Raw genomic sequence first — 20,437 nt, 5'->3', positions numbered from 1 at the left:
CTCTCCTTCGTCTATCCTGCTTCTTACTTCTTCAAATAATTCCAACAGATTTGTCAGGCAAGATTTTCCCCTGAGGAAACCAAGCTGACTATGGTCTATTTTATCATATGCCTCCAAGTACCCTGAGACCACATCCTTAACAATCGACTCCAACATCTTGCATATTGAAGTCCTCCATGACTATTGTAACATTGTCCTTTTCTATCTCCTCTTGTAATTTGTAGGCCACATCCTTTCTACTGTTTGCGGGTCTGTATACAGCTTCCATCAGGGTCTTTTTACCCTTGCAGTTTCTTACCCTCATCCACAATGATTTAACACCTTCCCACCCTATGTCACCTCTTTCTTATGACTTGATTTCATATTTTACTAACATAACAACGCTGTCCTCTCTGCCTCCCTGCCTATCCTTTCAATACAATCTGTGTCCTTGGACATAAAGCTACCAGCTATAATCTTTCAGCCATGATTTGGGGATGCCTACAACATCATACCTGCCAATCTGCAACTATGCTGCAAATTCATCTACCTTATTCTGTATTCTGTGCACATTCAGATACAACACCTTCAGTTCTGCATTTACCCTTTTTAATTTTGTCTGCATTTGACACTGCAACTCATCCTGTCAACTCAATTTTGCCCTCTCAGCAGCCTCCCCTCATGATACATTGCCTGTTTGAAAACCAGCTACCTCATCTTCAGCATTATTATTCACCTTTGCATTGAAATATACATAGCTGAGAACACTAGTCACACCATGCTCAATGTTTTGATTCCTAACTTTTTCCCGAGGTCTTACCAACATCTGTCTCTCCACTAACTGTTCTGGCACCCTAGTTCCCATCCCCCTGAAACTCTAGTTTAAACCCCACTGTGAGCATTAACTAACCTTCCCACTAGGAGATTAGTCCCCCTCCATTTCAGGTGCAAACCATCCCTTCTGTACAAGTCCCACATTCCCTGAAAAAGAGACCAATGATCCAAAAATTTTCTGCCCTCACTCCTACACTAACTCCTTAGCCACGTATTAAACTGTATAATCTTCCTAGTTCTAGGCTCACTATCACATAGCACAGGTAGCAATCCTGAGATCACAACCCTGGAGGCCCTGCCCTTTATCTTAACACCTAACTCCCTATGCAGAAGCTCATCACTCATCCTACCCATGTCATTGGTACCCACATGGATCATGACTTCTGGCTGTTCACCCTCCCACTTGAGAATGCTGAGAACTTTATCCAAGATATCCCAGACCTTGGCACCCAGGAGGCAACATGCCATCTGGAAATCTCGTTCTCACCCACAGAACCTCCTGTCCATTCCCCTATCAGCACAGTGTGCCTCTTCTTTCCCTGCCCCCCACCCCCCATCTTCTGAGTCATAGAGGCAGACCGTGCCAGAGACCGACCACTGTTAGGTCATCCCCACCCATAGTATCCAAAGTAATATACCTGTTGTTGAGGGGAATCTGCACTGGCTCCTTAACCCCTTTTCCCTTCCTGACTGTCACAACCCTGGAGGTCCTGCCCTCGGGTGGAACTACCTCTCTATATGTCAAATTTTCTCGAGCACTTTTTCTTTCATTTCAGATTTCCAGCACTTCTGTTTTTTTAAACTTTCACATGCCAGGAAGGGTGAAGAGGCCTTTTAATGCAAGTTAAGAAAAATTTTGGTAACACAAGAGGCATGGTGCTTTCTAACTTATCTCAGCTGTGGTCATAGATCCTCAACCTGAAACATTAACTTTACTTCTCTTTCCACAGATGCCTCCTAACTGCTGAGTACTTCCAGCCTCCTGTATTCTTAGCACTGAACTTGATTGGTGCTTTTCTTACATTTGAAAGAAAGATCGGTGCATTTTAAAAAAATTTATTTTATATTACATTCTGCCAAGCAATGTGGGCACACTGTCTCTGGAATTTGTGGTGACACTTGTGAGCTGCCCCTCCCCCCAGCACACCCTTGGGTGTGTTGGTTGTCAATGTAAATGATGCGTTTATATACATGTTTTGATGTATGCTTGATAAATAAAGTTAAAATTTGAATCTTTAATCTTGGATATGGGCTTTACAGATTAAGCCAGCATTTAATTGTCTATCCCTAACTATCTTTGGAAGGTGAACTGCCTTCTTGAATCTTTGCAGTCCTTTTAATGAAGTTAGCCACAGAGCTGCAGGATTTTGATTCAGTGGCAATGAAGTGCGAGGTCAGGATGGTGTGTAGCTGCTTTCCTATGCTCTTGCTGCCCTTGTCTTTCAAGCTAGTAGATGTTATGGGTTTAGATGTTTTGGTGAGTTGCTGCAATGCATCCTGGAGATGATACAAACTGCTTTGATTGTGCACTAGCAGAGGAGTAGGTGAATTAATGTGGGGGGGGGGGTGCCTATCAAGAGAGTTGTTATAATTCCTATGCTATGGAGCTTAAAATGTTTATGAAGCTGCACTCACCCGGGTAAGTAGAGAGTATTCCATCATAGTCTTGGTAGACAGGCTTGGGAGAGTTAAAAGGTGAGTGACTTGTGGCAAGAATTCTTTGCCCCTGCAACACTGTGATCATGCAGACATGCTGTGTATATGTACAATCTAGTTTCTGGTCAATGGTAGATCCCTCAGTATATTGATTTTGGTGGGTTCATCACTGAAAATCAGGGAATTGTATGTGGGCTTTCTCACATTGGATATCATGACTGCTTAGCATTTTGTGCTGCAAATGTTACTTGCCACCTATCAGCCTGACCCTGAACATTGTCCAGGTTGCTGCATTTGGATGTAGATAATTTCATTATTCCTGAATAATAACTAATGAATGTCATATCAGAACGGAAAACCATCTACCTTGATTGCTGTTCATGTTCTCCTTTCTGTACATTAGCAAATATGCTGTTGATGATCTGTGGTATAAACGCATAAATTGGTTTGAGTTAGCCTTCATTGTACATTTTGTTCTATTGAGATCTGTGATAAATGCAACAGAAAAGATAACATTTTATGAAAATCGAACCAGAAACACTGCATTGCTACCTTCTACAAGGCATGCTGACTGTATTGTCTTGGCATACATCAGGAAAGAACTTTTCCATCTATAAAATAAATAGACCCATTAGTTTCTCAATTAATGTCAGAAAAAGGAATTTAGTTTAAACAATCAAGAGCAAAATATTGTTGGACTGTTCAACAATGTTCAAAAACTACACAGAAGTAGCAAAAAAAATGCTGTACATGAAAAGGGAAAAAAAGGACAGGAGAAAACTTACAGAACTTCTGCCTAAATCAATAGGTTTTGGAGTTTTTTTCCCATTTTACCTCAGATTTCAACCCCTGGCCTTGGTTCTGTGTGATCTTCTGCATACTGAAAATTGCCTAGAAATGGAATCCAGGAAACATGCTAAGCATGATTCTGGCTGGTCTGACAATACATCCAGCTGAGGGAGCTGGCAGAGGCTCTGAGTAGAAGCTGAAATATTAAAACTGTTGTTTTTGATCACGGAGTAATCAGAGGTTATTGAAAGTGGGACTAAATTTTAAACAGATTTCTCAAGAAATTTCAATCCTTGATACCTTTGGCCCCATTCACTGCCTCTGATAGGAGAGTGATAATAGGATTACAAAGCATCTGCAGGATAGAAATGCACCTACAGCCTCATCCATTCATCATCTGGAATTGGCTAAGTGACAACTAACAGGTAGACATTCCAACATACTGATGTTCAAAGTAAAATTTATTTTAGAGCGATGCAGAACGACAGGTGAAATTTTACTTTAAAACCTGCAATGGTGCTTCTTTGAAATCTTGATCAAATAAAATCAAAATGAATTTGATTTCCTATAATTTCATCCTTAACATTGTTGTACAAAATTGTTGTCAGCTAACTGACCATAATTTCCACATTGTTTTGGATTATGAAACAGATTGATAATGTGTAAAGTACATTCTAAAATTCACATAGATATTCTCAGCAAAAACAATGATACCTACCTCAGAGACATGAGTATTATCAAAACTGTACCATGTATTGGAAGTATCTGGTCTAATGTGAGCAACATAATGGCCAAAGCCAAATTCTCCGTCATGATCACAGATTGCAAACAGTTTGTACGTTGTGAAAATCTGAAGAGAGATTGTCAAGATAATAAAGGAAAATATGTCACACATTTAAGTTCTTAATCACCAACATAATGCTGGTGTTAGGCTTTATTATATCCAAAACTAATGTAGGCCCTATTCATATTTTTGACTATTTTATATAATTAATAAAACATTACTGGAGAGAGTGGCTTGATAGTGCAGCCAATTTTGCTGATGCCTTATGGATCCAGGAACATGGGCTCAGTCCTACTGTTACGTGCTGTCAGTGCTGCGATTATGTGTGACGATGTAGGTTTCCCGTGCTGATTTTCCTCCACTTCACAAAAATATACTGGTAGGTTAATTAGCCATATTCAAATTAATTTACCTCTTAGTGTAGATAAATGGCCAAAGAATCATAAGAGAGAGTTGATTGTCATGTGAGAGAGTTGCAGAAGTATAGGGAATCAGAGGGGAAATGAGACTGAAGAGATTGCTTGGATGAACCTGATGGAATGAATGGCCTCTTGCCTCCTTCTATGCCCTGGTAATTAAGCTCCATCTTCTATGAAATATTAAAGCAGAAAATTGGGTGATACAAGGACCATTTTCCTCAGTAAAACTTAGTGAGAAATCTTTGGTAGGAACAATTGACCCAAGTTTGTAGAAAAGGCATTTAGTTCTATGAATCAAGATTCATTCCTGGGATATAAGCAGCTTTGCCTAGATGGGTATTTATTGGTCAACACCAATTGTCCTGTTTGGTTGAGGTGGAAGAAAGTCAAGTGTAAACCAGAATGGTAAATCTGGCGCTACATACAGACAACAGTATTAGTGGGCTGAGAAATAGCAGAAGGGTTTTAATCCAGATCAACGTGAGGTAATGCATGATGGGTGTACTAGTTAAGCCAGGACATACACCATGAATGAAAGAGTGTTAGGGAGTATCAAGGAACAAAGGGTACCTTGGTGAATAATTCCAAAGATCACTGAATGTTACAATGCAGATAGATAATGAGGTTACAAAGACTTATGGGATACTGGCATTTATTAGTTGGAACAGTCAATAAAAGAGCAGCGAGATTATACTGCAACTGTATAAAATATTGGTCAGATATTCAACTTCCTCACAGACAGGACCCAGGCTGTAAAAATAGGGGACAAGCTCTCCACTACAATCACTCTGAGCACCCGGTGCCCCACAAGGCTGTGTACTCAGCCCCCTGTTGTACTCACTGTACACCCATGATTGTGTAGACAAGTTTCCTTGGTCCTGTCCTCTTTTGAAAAAATATTGGAAAGATATTTTTGATATTATTTCAACAGTTCTATGTTTTGATTTAAAACCTCATCCTATTACAGCAATTTTTGGATCGCCAATGGTTGAACATAGATCTTTTTCTTCTTCAGCCTGTCAGATGATAGCATTAGTTACTTTAATGGCTAGAAGATCTATTTTGTTGAACTGGAAGGAAATCAATCCTCCTACTACATTCCAATGGTTTTCTCAAACTATATTAAGTTTAAATTTGGAAAAAATTAGAAGTGATACTTTTGATCCTTCGGTTAAATTTGAAGAAACTTGGAAACCTTTTATGCAACACTTCCATATGATGTAATCTGACCTTGCCAAATCTTTTTTTTAAACTTAAATTATATGATTAGAGGAGCGGAGTTGACGACATTACTGAACGTGTCTGATTCAAGATATTGGTCTAGACCTGTTTTGTTCTGTTTCTTTTTGGGTTTTTTTTCCTCTTTTTCTTTTGGGGATTTTTCTTTGTTTATATATTTTTTTTCTTTTTATTTCTTTTTTTAATGACTAATTTCATTGTGAGTTTGGAAGTCTATTATACCTATGTTACTTAAAATCCTTTTTGTACATGCTGATTAAGATTATTCCAATCTCTTTGTACCAACTTTGTTATTGAGTTTATAACTTTGAAAATTAATAAAAAGATTTAGATAGAAAGATTGTGTAGCCAAGTTTCCATCGAACTCAATATATAAGTTTGCTGATGACACAACAATTGTAGGCCGTATCTCGGGTAATGATGAGTTTGAGTACAGAGGGGAAATTAAGAGCCCTGGTAGCATGGTGCAAAGACAATAACCTATCCTTCAACATCAGCAAGATGAAGGAATTGGTTGTTGACTTCAGAAGGAGTAGCAGACCACACGACCCAACTTACATCGGTGGTGCGCAAGTGGAACAGGTCAAAAGCTTTAAGTTCCTCGGGGTCAATATCACAAATGACCTGACTTGCTTCAACCAAGCAGAGTCCACTGCCAAGAAGGCCCACCAGTGCCTTTACTGCCTGAGAAAACTGAAGAAATTTGGCCTGTCCCCTAAAACCCTCACTAATTTTTATAGATGCACCGTAGAAAGCGTTCTTCTAGGGTGCATCACAACCTGATATGGAAGTTGTCCTGTCCAAGACCAGAAGAAGCTGCAGAAGATCGTGAACACAGCCGAGCACATCACACAAACCAATCAGTGCTGCCAGAATAATCAAGGACACAACCCACCCAGCCAACACACTTTTCGTCCCTCTTCCCTCTGGGAGAAGGCTCAGGAGCTTGAAGACTCATACGACCAGATTTGGGAACAGATTCTTTCCAACTGTGATAAGACTGCTGAATGGATCCTGACCCGGATCTGGGCCGTACCCTCCAATTATCCGGACCTGCCTCTCCGTTTTTATGCACTACCTGACTTTCCATTTTTCTATTTATGATTTATAATTAATTTTTTTAATATTTACTATCGATTTGTAATCCAGGGAGCGGGAAGCGCAAAATCAAATATCGCTGTGACGATTGTATGGTCTAGTATCAATTGTTGGGCGACAATACAATATAAAGTATAAAGTATAAAGATGTCAGCTGAAGTATTCAGTGCATTTCTGGTCACCCCACTATAGGAAGGATGTGATAGTGCTGGACAGACTACGGAGGAGATTCACCAGGATATTGTCCTGGATGGATAGTTTCAGTTAAGATGAGTGACTGGAGAAACTAAGTCTATTCTCCCTGGAATGGAAGAAGTTAAGAGGGGACATGATTGAGATATATAAAATTATGAGAAGTATTGATAGCAGATACTGCAGAAAACTTTCCCCCATATCAGAGGTTGATAAAACTAGAGGGCACGGACATAAGTTGAAGGACAAGAGAATTAAAGATGATCTGAGGAGGACTTTTTTTTCGCACGGAGAGTGCAGAGAATCTGGAATACATTGCTTGAGAAATTGGTGGAAGCAAAGCCACTGGCAGCATTTAAGAAGTGTTTAGACAAATACTTAAATTGCATAAGATTTGAAGGCTGTGGGTCAAGTGCAGGAAAACAGGATTAATACAGATGGGTGCTGACTGATCAGTGTGAACAAGATGAGTTAAATCACCTGTTTCCATGCTGTATGACTATGAAAACAGGCAAGAGTGGCCAAATTTGGTAAAGTAGACTTTTTTGTGGCTATTGTGGAGGGGTTTGAACTTCTAGCTCCACATATTCCACTCAGGTTTCTTGTTACCTGTGCAGCAACCTAACCACTCATCTGAACAATCTTGCTTAGTAGTAATGTCAATATTTCTGTCTTTCTGTAAGTACACAAGCATTGAGTTTTGCAAACATTCAGAATGTCTGTCTACTCCTAAGGGGAAAAAAAAACATTCCCCTGGGCATGAAATCCAATCTTCTACCCGCTTCAGAGAGCTGAACTACTTCAGCGGCATTTCAAAGCAAAGCAACTACAGTGTCCCCAAAACCACCAAATCAATTTGCAGGATGAGTAAAACAACAAATTCACCTGCATTGAGGTGTCACTCAGAACTGGCCATCTCCAAGCAGCTGGCCAGGCCATCCACATGCCCAATAAACTCAAAAACCGGAGCCCTGAATTCGCAAATTAGCATGAGAAATTAGGAAACCCTTCAGAAAGGTCTTCAAAGCCTCACTGACTGATGAAATCCCATGGCCACTCAAAATGGAGGAGAAAGAAATGGACTGAAATCATTGAGAACCTTCATTGAAAATATAAGGAAGCCAAGGAAAAACAGTAGATAGAGGACAACACCTTTAAAACCTATGCTTATGCATCAAATATTATGGTTCCGCCCCAAAACTGGAAAAACCTGTGAATTCAACATAGGCCTAAGAAGAGATGAAAATACAAGAGTATTATAATTCCTCATCTACTAGACTGATCTGCAAGCCTCACTTCATGAGCCATTCTCAACACTGCTTACCCTCTGGCTCCCATCCAGCTGCGACTTCAGTTTTTCTTCAACTTTGTTTCTTCTAGGTCTTTTGGAAAATTCAGGTCCAAATGGAGAAGATTGCTCCTCTGCTGATTCTTCGGATTTCTATGAAAATTTGGAACCAAAGTCTGTTCAGTGAATAAGAGCAACATCTTATGATGCCTTCTTGGAAGACTATTTTCCACCACATTATTTACAATGGCCTGGCAACATTTGCTAAAGGACAAAGCACCAAATTTGTTGGACATTACCAAGATTGAAAAGCAATTAAGCACACTGCAGTCTCATCAACTTCAACAGCAAATCTGGTTTAGTCTGACGGTTGCTATTAATAGTCTGAGAAGCAAATAAACAGATGTTTTCCCAGGAAACTGTGGGCTCAAATTTTGATTTGAGAGACAATTAATTTGCTACAGTTTAGCAATCATAAGTATTCTTTTAATTTATTTGAGATTAAAAATGCCACAATGGCAATTTTAATGCAGTGCTTTAGTATCTGCCCAGACACACCAAACTAATTAGCAGGACAAATAAAATGACATTAGTTACTCTCCTAAGTTCCCTAGTATCGAGGCTTCTTCACAGTCTGGCAGCAATAAAGATCTGGCTACACCATCCACATACGGTATCAACAGGCTCCAAAAAAAAAAGGCCATTTCTTGGTTCAAAGTTCACCACTCTTCTACTCAGTACAACATCTGTGATGTGAAACATGTGCTTGTAAGTAAACTGCATGACGGACTGCCAGCTTCTAAGATCACAGTGCAAATACCGGGATTTTATGAGGCTTTGCTGTTTTTTGGGATTCCTATGAAAATATTAACCAAACCCTGTTTAACAAATAACATTTTAAATTGTCCATGTACTGAAAGAATGTTCCAGCAAGCTGTCCATTACTTCATGATTGTTGTGCCTATGTACCAAATATTCTGAAAATTACTTGAGATTGAAAAACAAATAAGAACACTGCAATCTCATCAAGTTCGCTGGCAAATCTGCTTTGACCCAAGTGCTGAAATGTCTCATCCAGCAAATTGTGACCTCCAATTTTGGGTTGAAAACCTCTTAGTGATTGTTATTTGTCTGACTTGCTCTTTAATTTCTTTGGGGCTAGAAATGCTTTTCATGCAAGACAGTAGGCTACACAGGGAGTTTCTTGCAAGTTGGAATGACTCCAAGGGTTACAGCTATGGTATGTAATGAACAACTGCTTTCAAGCAAATTGCACGATCAATTCTAACCTCGCAAGTGGATTGGGGAGAGGACCATTGAAAATAATGAGAGACCTCAGAGAGGACTAAGTGAGTTAAAGAGAGAAAAAAATTAAAAGCAGATCAGGCAGTATCTGTGAAGACAGATGAAGTGTTAATGTTTCATGATGATATTTTATCAGAATCAAAATCTGGAAGAGGTTTTTGGAAAAGAAACAGGAATAACTGATGGACTAGAATTAATAGAAGATCAATGGGAGGACAGAAAATGACTCGGGAGCATTGGAGAACTGCAAGACAGACATACCTAGGAAGAATATTCACTGTCTCTGCAGCATGCCTTCGCGTTAGGAGGTGCTGAAAACAGCTCAAGTGAACAGATCGTTATGAAAGATGGCTTAAATATTATTTATAGCCCTAAAAATGCTATTAAGTCACATACTTGACCATTTCACATGACAGTTATATAGTGACTGCATTTAAATGGCTCTGGAGTCAGGAGTCATACGCGAGCCTGTCCAAGTAATGTTAGTGGATTTCATTCTTCAAAAGTTAACAGTGAACAGATTACTTCAATTAAATAAAGTGAAATTCCAAATCCTTCATGTTGGAGTCAATAGTGCAGTCTTTGACATTACTTATTCAGAATACATATCCACAGTAACACTTCTTCAGACATCGCAAAATCTGAATCTGGAAGTATTAACTAGAATGGTGAATACAACTTCAGGAAAAGAAAATGGATTAAGAGAAAATCAAAATAGCTATTAAAATAAACCATTAAAATCCTATGAAGAAGTGAAAGAAATAAAATTATACATATATAAAAGTTAAATTTCAGTGTCAGTGAGGGAGTTTGGCAATGATATGACTTAGCAAATCATTGGAAAATCATTTTGATGAAAATGGATCAGCCTACTTTTGTGCTGAGTTTAGTGTTCAGCTACACAGTACACAATCATAACACTGTTCATTTTTGTTGTTTTTAGATAGCCATAAGAGGCATATGTTGGACAGCAACACACTTATGCTTTATTATGTATATATGCTTGTCTAAAATTCAAGTTCAATTGTCATTCAACCATACATGAATACCCATGAATACAGCCAAACAATACTGTATCCTCCATAGCCAACATGCAAAACGCAGTACCAATAGTCATACACAGCACAAGGCACATGTAGCACATATAAGACGGCAATAAACATAGTCGAACAGAAAAAAAATCGTATATCCCGAGTATCATGTCGTGTAGAACGATGGTGCATGGATGTTGTCGGGAAGAACAAGCTCTCAGACAAATGAAATCCAGTTTGCTTTCCACTGAGTAAACTCTAGAGAGCAGCACCTAACAGGAAAAGCCAGCCCCCCCCAGACAAGTATTGACACCGTGCCATACCGCCTCCAGCGTTTCCTCCTCTGGAATGCTGCAAAAAAGCAACCCCGCAGAATAAGGCTTAGCCCACACTACAACCAAGGCTACACAGCTCCCCGCCATTGGTCTCGCTAATAAACTAGTCAACTGGACTTGCTATATTTTTCATTACCAATATCCAACAGGGTCTTGCAATCACAAGAAAAAACACCCAAGACAATCACTCGCCTGCACACCGCCTTCTCCACCGACTCCAACTCCTTTCAATTACAAGCAACAACATAGTCCGCACTAAGTCCACGTCCTCTAGTTCCTCCACTGAAGGGGTAGACCTGCAGTACCTACAGCACCAGCAGTGTCTTGCAATTGTTAAAAAAGACAGTGACATGTTTGTTTCTGCAGTCTGACATGTACTTAATAAAAAGCAGACAATGCAATTAGTCACACTAGCTTTTTAATTTTTAGAGAAAATTCTTTCAATTGATAAAGTGGAGTAATCCATCCACAATTTGTTTCAAGTACAGTCAACATCTAGGGACATATGTGCCACGCGACAGTGAGAGTAGGAATGCGATGAGGTGGAGGATAAATGCGTGGCTGAGGGATTGGAGCAGGGGGCAGGGATTCAAGTTTTTGGATCATTGGGACCTCTTTTGGCGCAGGCGTGACCTGTACAAAAAGGACGGGTTACACTTGAATCCTAGGGGGACCAATATCCTGGCAGGGAGATTAGCGGGGGCTACTGAGGTGACTTTAAACTAGAATGGTTGGGGGTGGGAATCAAATTAAAGAGGCTAGGCGTGAGGAAGTTAGTTCACAACAGGGGGATGGGAACCAGTGCAGAGAGACAGAGGGGTGTAAAGTGAGGGTAGAAGCAAAAAGTACTAAGGAGAAAAGTAAAAGTGGCAGGCCGACAAATCCAGTGCAAGCATTAAAAAGGGCCACTTTTCAACATAATTGTATAAGGGCTAAGAGAGTTGTAAAAGAGCGCCTAAAGGCTTTGTGTGTCAATGCAAGGAGCATTCGTAATAAGGTGGATGAATTGAAAGTGCAGATTGTTATTAATGATTATGATATAGTTGGGATCACAGAGACATGGTTCCAGGGTGATCAGGGATGGGAGCTCAACGTTCAGGGATATTCAATATTCAGGAGGGATAGATATGAAGGAAGGGGAGGTGGGGTGGCGTTGCTGGTTAAAGAAGAGATTAACGCAATAGAAAGGAAGGACATAAGCCAGGAAGATGTGGAATCAATATGGGTAGAGCTGCGTAACACTAAGGGGCAGAAGACGCTGGTGGGAGTTGTGTACAGGCCACCTAACAGTAGTAGTGAGGTCGGAGATGGTATTAAACAGGAAATTAGAAATGTGTGCAATAAAGGAACAACAGTTATAATGGGTGACTTCAATCTACATGTAGATTGGGTGAACCAAATTGGTAAAGGTGCTGAGGAAGAGGATTTCTTGGAATGTATGCGGGATGGTTTTTTGAACCAACATGTCGAGGAACCAACTAGAGAGCAGGCTATTCTGGACTGGGTTTTGAGCAATGAGGAAGGGTTAATTAGCGATCTTGTCGTGAGAGGCCCCTTGGGTAAGAGTGACCATAATATGCTGGAATTCTTCATTAAGATGGAGAGTGACATAGTTAATTCAGAAACAAAGGTTCTGAACTTAAAGAGGGGTAACTTTGAAGGTATGAGACGTGAATTAGCTAAGATAGACTGGCAAATGACACTTAAAGGATTGACGGTGGCTATGCAATGGCAAGCATTTAAAGGTTGCATGGATGAACTACAACAATTGTTCATCCCAGTTGGGCAAAAGAATAAATCAAGGAAGGTAGTGCACCCGTGGCTGACAAGAGAAATTAGGGATAGTATCAATTCCAAAGAAGAAGCATACAAATTAGCCAAAGAAAGTGGCTCACCTGAGGACTGGGAGAAATTCAGAGTTCAGCAGAGGAGGACAAAGGGCTTAATTAGGAAGGGGGAAAAGATTATGAGAGAAAACTGGCAGGGAACATAAAAACGGACTGTAAAAGCTTTTATAGATATGTAAAAAGGAAAAGACTGGTAAAGACAAATGTAGGTTCCCTGCAGACAGAAACAGGTGAATTGATTATGGGGAGCAAGGACATGGCAGACCAATTGAATAATTACTTTGGTTCTGTCTTCACTAAGGAGGACATAAATAATCTTCCAGAAATAGTAGGGGACAGAGGGTCCAGTGAGATGGAGGAACTGAGCGAAATACATGTTAGTAGGGAAGTGGTGTTAGGTAAATTGAAGGGATTGAAGGCAGATAAATCCCCAGGGCCAGATGGTCTGCATCCTAGAGTGCTTAAGGAAGTAGCCCAAGAAATAGTGGATGCATTAGTGATAATTTTTCAAAACTCGTTAGATTCTGGACTAGTTCCTGAGGATTGGAGGGTGGCTAATGTAACCCCACTTTTTAAAAAAGGGAGAGAGAAACCGGGGAATTATAGACCGGTTAGCCTAACGTCAGTGGTGAGGAAACTGCTGGAGTCAGTTATCAAGGATGTGATAACAGCACATTTGGAAAGCGGTGAAATCATCGGACAAAGTCAGCATGGATTTTTGAAAGGAAAATCATGTCTGACGAATCTCATAGAATTTTTTGAGGATGTAACTAGTAGAGTGGATAGGGGAGAACCAGTGGATGTGGTATATTTGGATTTTCAAAAGGCTTTTGACAAGGTCCCACACAGGAGATTAGTGTGCAAACTTAAAGCACACGGTATTGGGGGTAAGGTATTGGTGTGGGTGGAGAGTTGGTTAGCAGACAGGAAGCAAAGAGTGGGAATAAACGGGACCTTTTCAGAATGGCAGGCGGTGACTAGTGGGGTACCGCAAGGCTCAGTGCTGGGACCCCAGTTGTTTACAATATATATTAATGACTTGGATGAGGGAATTAAATGCAGCATCTCCAAGTTTGCGGATGACACGAAGCTGGGTGGCAGTGTTAGCTGTGAGGAGGATGCTAAGAGGATGCAGGGTGACTTGGATAGGTTGGGTGAGTGGGCAAATTCATGGCAGATGCAATTTAATGTGGATAAATGTGAAGTTATCCACTTTGGTGGCAAAAATAGGAAAACAGGTTATTATCTGAATGGTGGCCGATTAGGAAAAGGGGGGGTGCAACGAGACCTGGGTGTCATTATACACCAGTCATTGAAAGTGGGCATGCAGGTACAGCAGGCGGTGAAAAAGGCGAATGGTATGCTGGCATTTATAGCGAGAGGATTCGAGTACAGGAGCAGGGAGGTACTACTGCAGTTGTACAAGGCCTTGGTGAGACCACACCTGGAGTATTGTGTGCAGTTTTGGTCCCCTAATCTGAGGAAAGACATCCTTGCCATAGAGGGAGTACAAAGAAGGTTCACCAGATTGATTCCTGGGATGGCAGGACTTTCATATGAAGAAAGACTGGATGAACTGGGCATGTACTCGTTGGAATTTAGAAGATTGAGGGGGGATCTGATTGAAACGTATAAAATCCTAAAGGGATTGGACAGGCTAGATGCAGGAAGATTGTTCCCGATGTTGGAGAAGTCCAGAATGAGGGGCCACAGTTTGAGGATAGAGGGGAAGCCTTTTAGGACCGAGATTAGGAAAAACTTCTCTGTGGAATTCTCTGCCACAGGAAACAGTTGAGGCCAGTTCATTGGCTATATTTAAGAGGGAGTTAGATATGGCCCTTGTGGCTACGGGGGTCAGGGGGTATGGAGGGAAGGCTGGGGCGGGGTTCTGAGTTGGATGATCAGCCATGATCATAATAAATGGCAGTGCAGGCTCAAAGGGCCGAATGGCCTACTCCTGCACCTATTTTCTATGTTTCTATGAAATCAAAATATAATTATATTAACACTGTGGATGATTCCCATGCTACACAATTTTCATGACAGCATCGCTATGTTCTTCCTTATTACTTCAAAGGATGTAAAACAAATCACTGAAAATATCAATGAAAAGCTACCAGATTGTACAAGAGTTCAATTTGTTTGAAATACTTAAATACAGTTGCAATTTATTGCACTCTCCACATTCACTATTAACTCCAACTTATAGCTGCATGAATGATAAGCTTATTTGTAGCATTGTCCACATATTATAGCACTGTCCACAGAGTAAACCTGCCTGTGACACCAAGTACTCAGTAGCATAGATACATTCAAGTCTATCCCTTCACTGCAAAACACCAATTATTCATGTAAACACGAGGAAATCCGCAGATGCTGGAATTTCATGCAACACACATAAAAGTTGCTGGTGAATGCAGCAGGCCAGGCAGCATCTCTAGGAAGAGGTACAGTCAACATTTCGGGCTGAGACCCTTCGTCAGGACTAACTGAAAGAAATTTGAAAATGGGAGGGGAAGGGGGAGATCCAAAATGATAGGAGAAGACAAGGGGGACGGGGCGAGGATGGAGCCAAGAGCTGGATAGTTGATTGGCAAAAGGGATATGAGAGGATCATGGGACGAGAGGCCTAGGGAGAAAGAAAGGTTGGGGGGAAGCTTTCTGATCTTTCTGCATGTGACAAAATAGTCCCTTAATACAAGAGCAAGATAAACTTTGTCACATTTGTTGCACAATAACATAATTAGACAAATATCTTACCGTGGAATATGGAATCCATTCTGTTTTCCCATCTTTTTCAGTCTGTGAATAAAATACAAAGCTTGAATTTTGAACATTCTGTTTGTCTTGTAGGAACTTCAATAAATCAAGGGTTTTTTTTAGTGCATTTCTTTCAATTCACAGATTCCTCCATAGGCCTTCTTGGACACATCATTGACACAATCTTGCTGAAGCCAGACATCTTGTGGTCAACACCAGTGGTAAGATTTTTCTAAATCTTTCAGCTAATAAGCTTCTTTTTATGCTGTGACTTGTTGAATTCATAGAGTAGGGTAATGGGATTACTAAGATGGGGGCAACCAGCAAGAACACAATTAATGACAAGAAAAGACTGAGAAGAAAATGGCAATAACAAAGATATCATACGTATCACAGACAAATTAGCTGCTGGAAGGGTGGCATAGGGAGATGAGGCAAAGGAAGGAGGTGTGGATGCTGAGAGCTATAGGGGTAGAGGGAAAGGAGACATGAAAAGAAAGAAAGCATATTTCAAATCTTTTATAAAAATTCACTGGCTGGAAGAACAGCATTTTATAGTAAGAGTACTATGCAGATTAATTGCCATTCAATTAACTGTGGTTAAGGAGATCCCTAAACTCTTCATTATTGTATGAAACTTTCTCAACCAGTGCAATGGGTAATTAAAAGTTGAAAGTATGAAGCACTAATCAAATGTTCCGGGTAAGGAGTAGCAGCAATTTATTAGATCAAATGGCAGAGGCAATAATTCACCAGCAAGATTTAGAGGCTCACAACTCATGATTAGATTGTTCTGGTCTTATAATGAAATTTAAGCCAAGCAGAATATTTGTTTGCAGAAATCTTAAATAAAAAGACAGTGGAAGTGCAAAACACAGCCATTCTTTATAGAATTGTGCTGTTGCAAAGAGTTGACAGACATATTGCATTGCTGTTTATAGCCATTGATATATCTATTCACAAATGTATAAGCATGTATCAGTGCAACTTCACATGAAAAAATTAGGGATAGGAGAAAGAGTTGGTCAGATACAGTGACTGAACATTCATGTTCCTCTGGGCTGAATTTGAAGGATTCACCAGCCTTTGTATAAGTAAATGTTTCCTAACTTGGAATATTTGACAAGCTGCATCACATAAATATTCGGATGTCTAATTCTTTTCCTTTCACCAACAAGCATCCATGATGTGAACAGAGTATAACTAACACCCTCTATGGCTTGGCAATTGCAGCCAACAAAGAGATGGTGAATTTGTAGGTTTCACTTCTACACTTAAGTCAAGGAAGCAAATCTACTTTTTGGTAGTACAGCAGGAGGAAATCCACTGACTCCACTCATAAAACAATCCATGGAAAGGCAAAGTTTGAAGGGGAGCTTAAAAAAAATTGTAATTATTTACCTTCCAAAATTTTAACTGCTGTGGAATCTCCACTTTGTTGTGCAACTTTTTGAAAGATCGCATGGAGTAATCAAACTCAAACCTTTTCAGCTGAAGAACCAATATCTGTGGCAACCTTTTACAGTGGTATTTCTGTAAATAAAAGGATGGCAAGCGATCATCAATGCAGATGTCAAATCAGATTCAGTCCAGGGCTTAATTATGTCTGTAATGTCCTGCAAACATTTTAGCTCAATCTGCATTGCTTTCTGATATATCATGAGGATGCAGTAACTTTGTGTTAGAAAGTAGAAACCTTGTAAGTATACCAAGTAAAACAAGGTACCTGCATGTTATCCGCATTCAGTTCTTTGTTCGCTAAAGCAAATACACAAATATAGAACACAGAACATACAGCACAGTACAGGCCCTTCGGCCCATAATGTTGTGCCAACCATTGAACCCTACCTCCCATATAACCCCCCACCTTAAATTCCTCCATATACCTGTCTAGCAGTCTCTTAAATTTCGCTAGTGTATCTGCCTCCACCACTGACTCAGGCACCAACCACTCAGAGTAAAATACCTTCCTCTAATATCCCCCTTGAACTTCCCACCCCTTACCTTAAAGCCATGTCCTCTTGTACCGAACAGTGGTGCCCTGGGGAAGAGGCGCTGGCTGTCCACTCTACCTATTCCTCTTTATATCTTGTATACCTCTATCATGTCTCCTCTCATCCTCCTTCTCTCCAAAGAGTAAAGCCCTAGCTCCCTTAATCTCTGATCACAATGCATACACTCTAAACCAGGCAGCATCCTGGTAAATTTCCTTTGTACCCTTTCCAATGCTTCCACATCCTTCCTATAGTGAGGCGACCAGAACTGGACACAGTACTCCAATTGTGGCCTAACCAGAGTTTCATAGAGCTGCATCATTACCTTGTGACTCTTAAACTATATCCCTCGACTTATGAAAGCTAACACCCCATAAGCTTTCTTGACTACCCTATCTACCTGTGAGACAACTTTCAGGGATCTGTGGACATGTACCCCGAGATCCCTCTGCTCCTCCACACTACCAAGTATCCTGCCATTTACTTTGTACTCTGCCTTGGAGTTTGTCCTTCCAAAGTGTACCACCTCACACTTCTCCGGGTTGAACTCCATCTGCCACTTCTCAGCCCACTTCCGCATCCTATCAACGTCTCTCTGCAATTTTCGACAATCCTCTACACTATCCACAACATCACCAACCTTTGTGTTGTCTGCAAACTTGCCAACCCACCCTTCTACCCCCACATCCAGGTCGTTAATAAAAATCACGAAAAGCAGAGATCCCAGAACAGATCCTTCTGGGACACCACTAGTCACAGCCCTCCAATCCGAATGTACTCCCTCCACCACGACCCTCTGTTTTCTGCAGGCAAGCCAATTCTGAATCCACCTGGCCAAAGTTCCCTGGATCCCACACCTTCTGACTTTCTGAATAAGCCTACCGTGTGGAACCTTGTCAAATGCCTTACTAAAATCCATGTAGATCACATCCACTGCACTACCCTCATCTATATGCCTGGTCACCTCCTCAAAGAACTCAATCGGGCTTGTTAGACACGATCTGCCCTTCACAAAGCCATGCTGACTGTCCCTGATCAGACCATGATTCTCTAAATGCCCATAGATCCTATATCTAAGAACCTTTTTCAATAGCTTTCCCACCACAAATGTAAGGCTCACTGGTCTATAATTACCCGGACTATCCCTACTACCTTTTTTGAACAAGGGGACAATATTCGCCTCCCTCTAATCCTCCGGTACCAATCCCGTGGACAATGAGGACATGAAGATCCTAGCCAGAGGCTCAGCAATCTCTTCCCTCACCTCGTGGAGCAGCCTGGGGAATATTCTGTCAGGCCCCGGGGACTTATCCATCCTAATGAATCTTAACAACTCCAACACCTCCTTTCCCTTAATATCAACATGCTCCAGAACATCAATCTCACTCATATTGTCCTCATCGTCATCAAGTTCCCTCTCATTGGTGAATACCGAAGAGAAGTGTTCATTGAGGACCTCACTCAATTCCACAGCCTCCAGGCACATATTCCCACCTTTATCTCTAATTGGTCCTACCTTCACTCCAGTCATCATTTTGTTCTTCACATAATTAAAGAAAGCCTTGGGGTTTTCCTTTACCCTACTCGCCAAGGCCTTCTCATGCCCCCTTCTTGCTCTTCTCAGCCCCTTCTTAAGCTCCTTTCCTGCTACCCTATATTCCTCAATAGACCCATCTGATTCTTGCTTCCTAAATCTCATGTATGGTGCCTTCTTCCACCTGACTAGATTTTCCACCTCACTGGTCACCCATGGTTCCTTCACCCTACCATTCTTTATCTTCCTCACCAGGACAAATTTATCCCTAACATCCAAAAGAGACCCCTAAACATCAATCACATGTCCATACTACATTTCCCTGCAAAAACATCATCCTAATTCACACCCGCAATATCTATGACTCAAATATAAATGAAAGAGGGATTGAAGAAACTAATAATATGTGTTCTCAGTACTTTGATAAAGGATTTTCATAGGTAACCACTGCACATAAATATTCTGGTTATAATGTGTGTTTTATTTAGGCAATGGCACAAATAGATGTGAAGATCTGGCCATCCATTGTACTGGAGACTTTTCTTAAGCATAAATGTCATAGATCTGTGTGTCGATTGACACTGTACGGCATAATGTATTAATCAATTATTTCTAATTGAGCTCGAAAGCCAAAGTGCTGTTGGCACCACTTTGGGAAAATGTCAAGTGCAGGGAGTCGGAATTGGGGTCTAACAAATGGCTGGGTTTGGAATTGGATAGGTAGTGGGAACAGTCGTGGGGAAAGTTTGGGGTGGGTATTCCAGGATTCATAATAGGTGCAGTAGCATTGGGAGCAGCTAGCAATGATGGAAAGTCAAGCAAACCACTTGATTAGAAGACACTTCAGAATCTTCAGCAACTGTGGACCCTTTAACAACTGCTGTAGCAGTACCAAAGGCCTCAATTAAATACAATTCCAGCAGCAGTGATTCCTGCCCTCCTGTACACTTTTCAGACCAACAGGCATCACGAAGCATTTGGAAAAATGCCACCAACACAAAACGGTCCAAATTCACTGGAGGGATAAGCAGAAGTAGACAAAGTAAGTGTTTCAAGGGTGTGCTCAAAACTGAAGAAGTTGAACATCCCCATTGACTTGGGGAAGGGACATTTAGAATGGTAATGAAAACTTAAAAGGACATGCAAGAGAAAACTACAGAAAGCCTTAATAAAGAGCAGAAGGAGCAGAAGACACCAGAATCAGAATAAGGTTTATTATCCCTGACACATGTCACAAAATGTGTAATTTTGTGGCAGTACAGTGCAAGACATAAAAATACTACAAGTTACAATAAAAAAATAAGAAAAACATTGCAATAGAGGAATGGTGAGAAAGTGTTCATGAAGTCATGG

General features: G+C 40.7%; 2 protein-coding genes across 7 annotated transcripts in view; one reads left to right on the top strand and one right to left on the bottom strand.

Moving 5' to 3' along the window:
• Window positions 1-2,787, top strand: part of LOC134345380 (ubiquitin carboxyl-terminal hydrolase 48-like) — a 44,198-nt gene extending 41,411 nt beyond the window's left edge. For all 6 annotated transcript variants that reach the window (XM_063045936.1, XM_063045938.1, XM_063045937.1 and 3 more), the window contains one exon: window positions 1,764-2,787. The gene's annotated coding sequence lies outside the window, so the exon portion shown is untranslated. The remainder of the gene's footprint in view (window positions 1-1,763) is intronic.
• The window catches only part of LOC134345378 (ubiquitin carboxyl-terminal hydrolase 47-like), a 43,194-nt gene that overhangs the window by 4,076 nt on the left and 18,681 nt on the right, over window positions 1-20,437 (bottom strand). The window contains exons 8-13 of the mRNA XM_063045934.1: window positions 16,958-17,089; window positions 15,557-15,598; window positions 8,315-8,431; window positions 3,977-4,108; window positions 3,022-3,080; window positions 2,836-2,891 (exon numbers count right to left, since the gene is read on the bottom strand). Of these exons, the coding sequence (XP_062902004.1) occupies window positions 2,836-2,891; window positions 3,022-3,080; window positions 3,977-4,108; window positions 8,315-8,431; window positions 15,557-15,598; window positions 16,958-17,089 (538 nt within the window). The remainder of the gene's footprint in view (window positions 1-2,835; window positions 2,892-3,021; window positions 3,081-3,976; window positions 4,109-8,314; window positions 8,432-15,556; window positions 15,599-16,957; window positions 17,090-20,437) is intronic.

This window comes from Mobula hypostoma, chromosome 4, assembly GCF_963921235.1.
Source record: "Mobula hypostoma chromosome 4, sMobHyp1.1, whole genome shotgun sequence".
NCBI classification, from domain to species: Eukaryota; Metazoa; Chordata; class Chondrichthyes; order Myliobatiformes; family Myliobatidae; genus Mobula; species Mobula hypostoma.
Note: the sequence above shows the minus strand (reverse complement) of the source record. Positions and strands in the feature narration are given on the sequence as shown.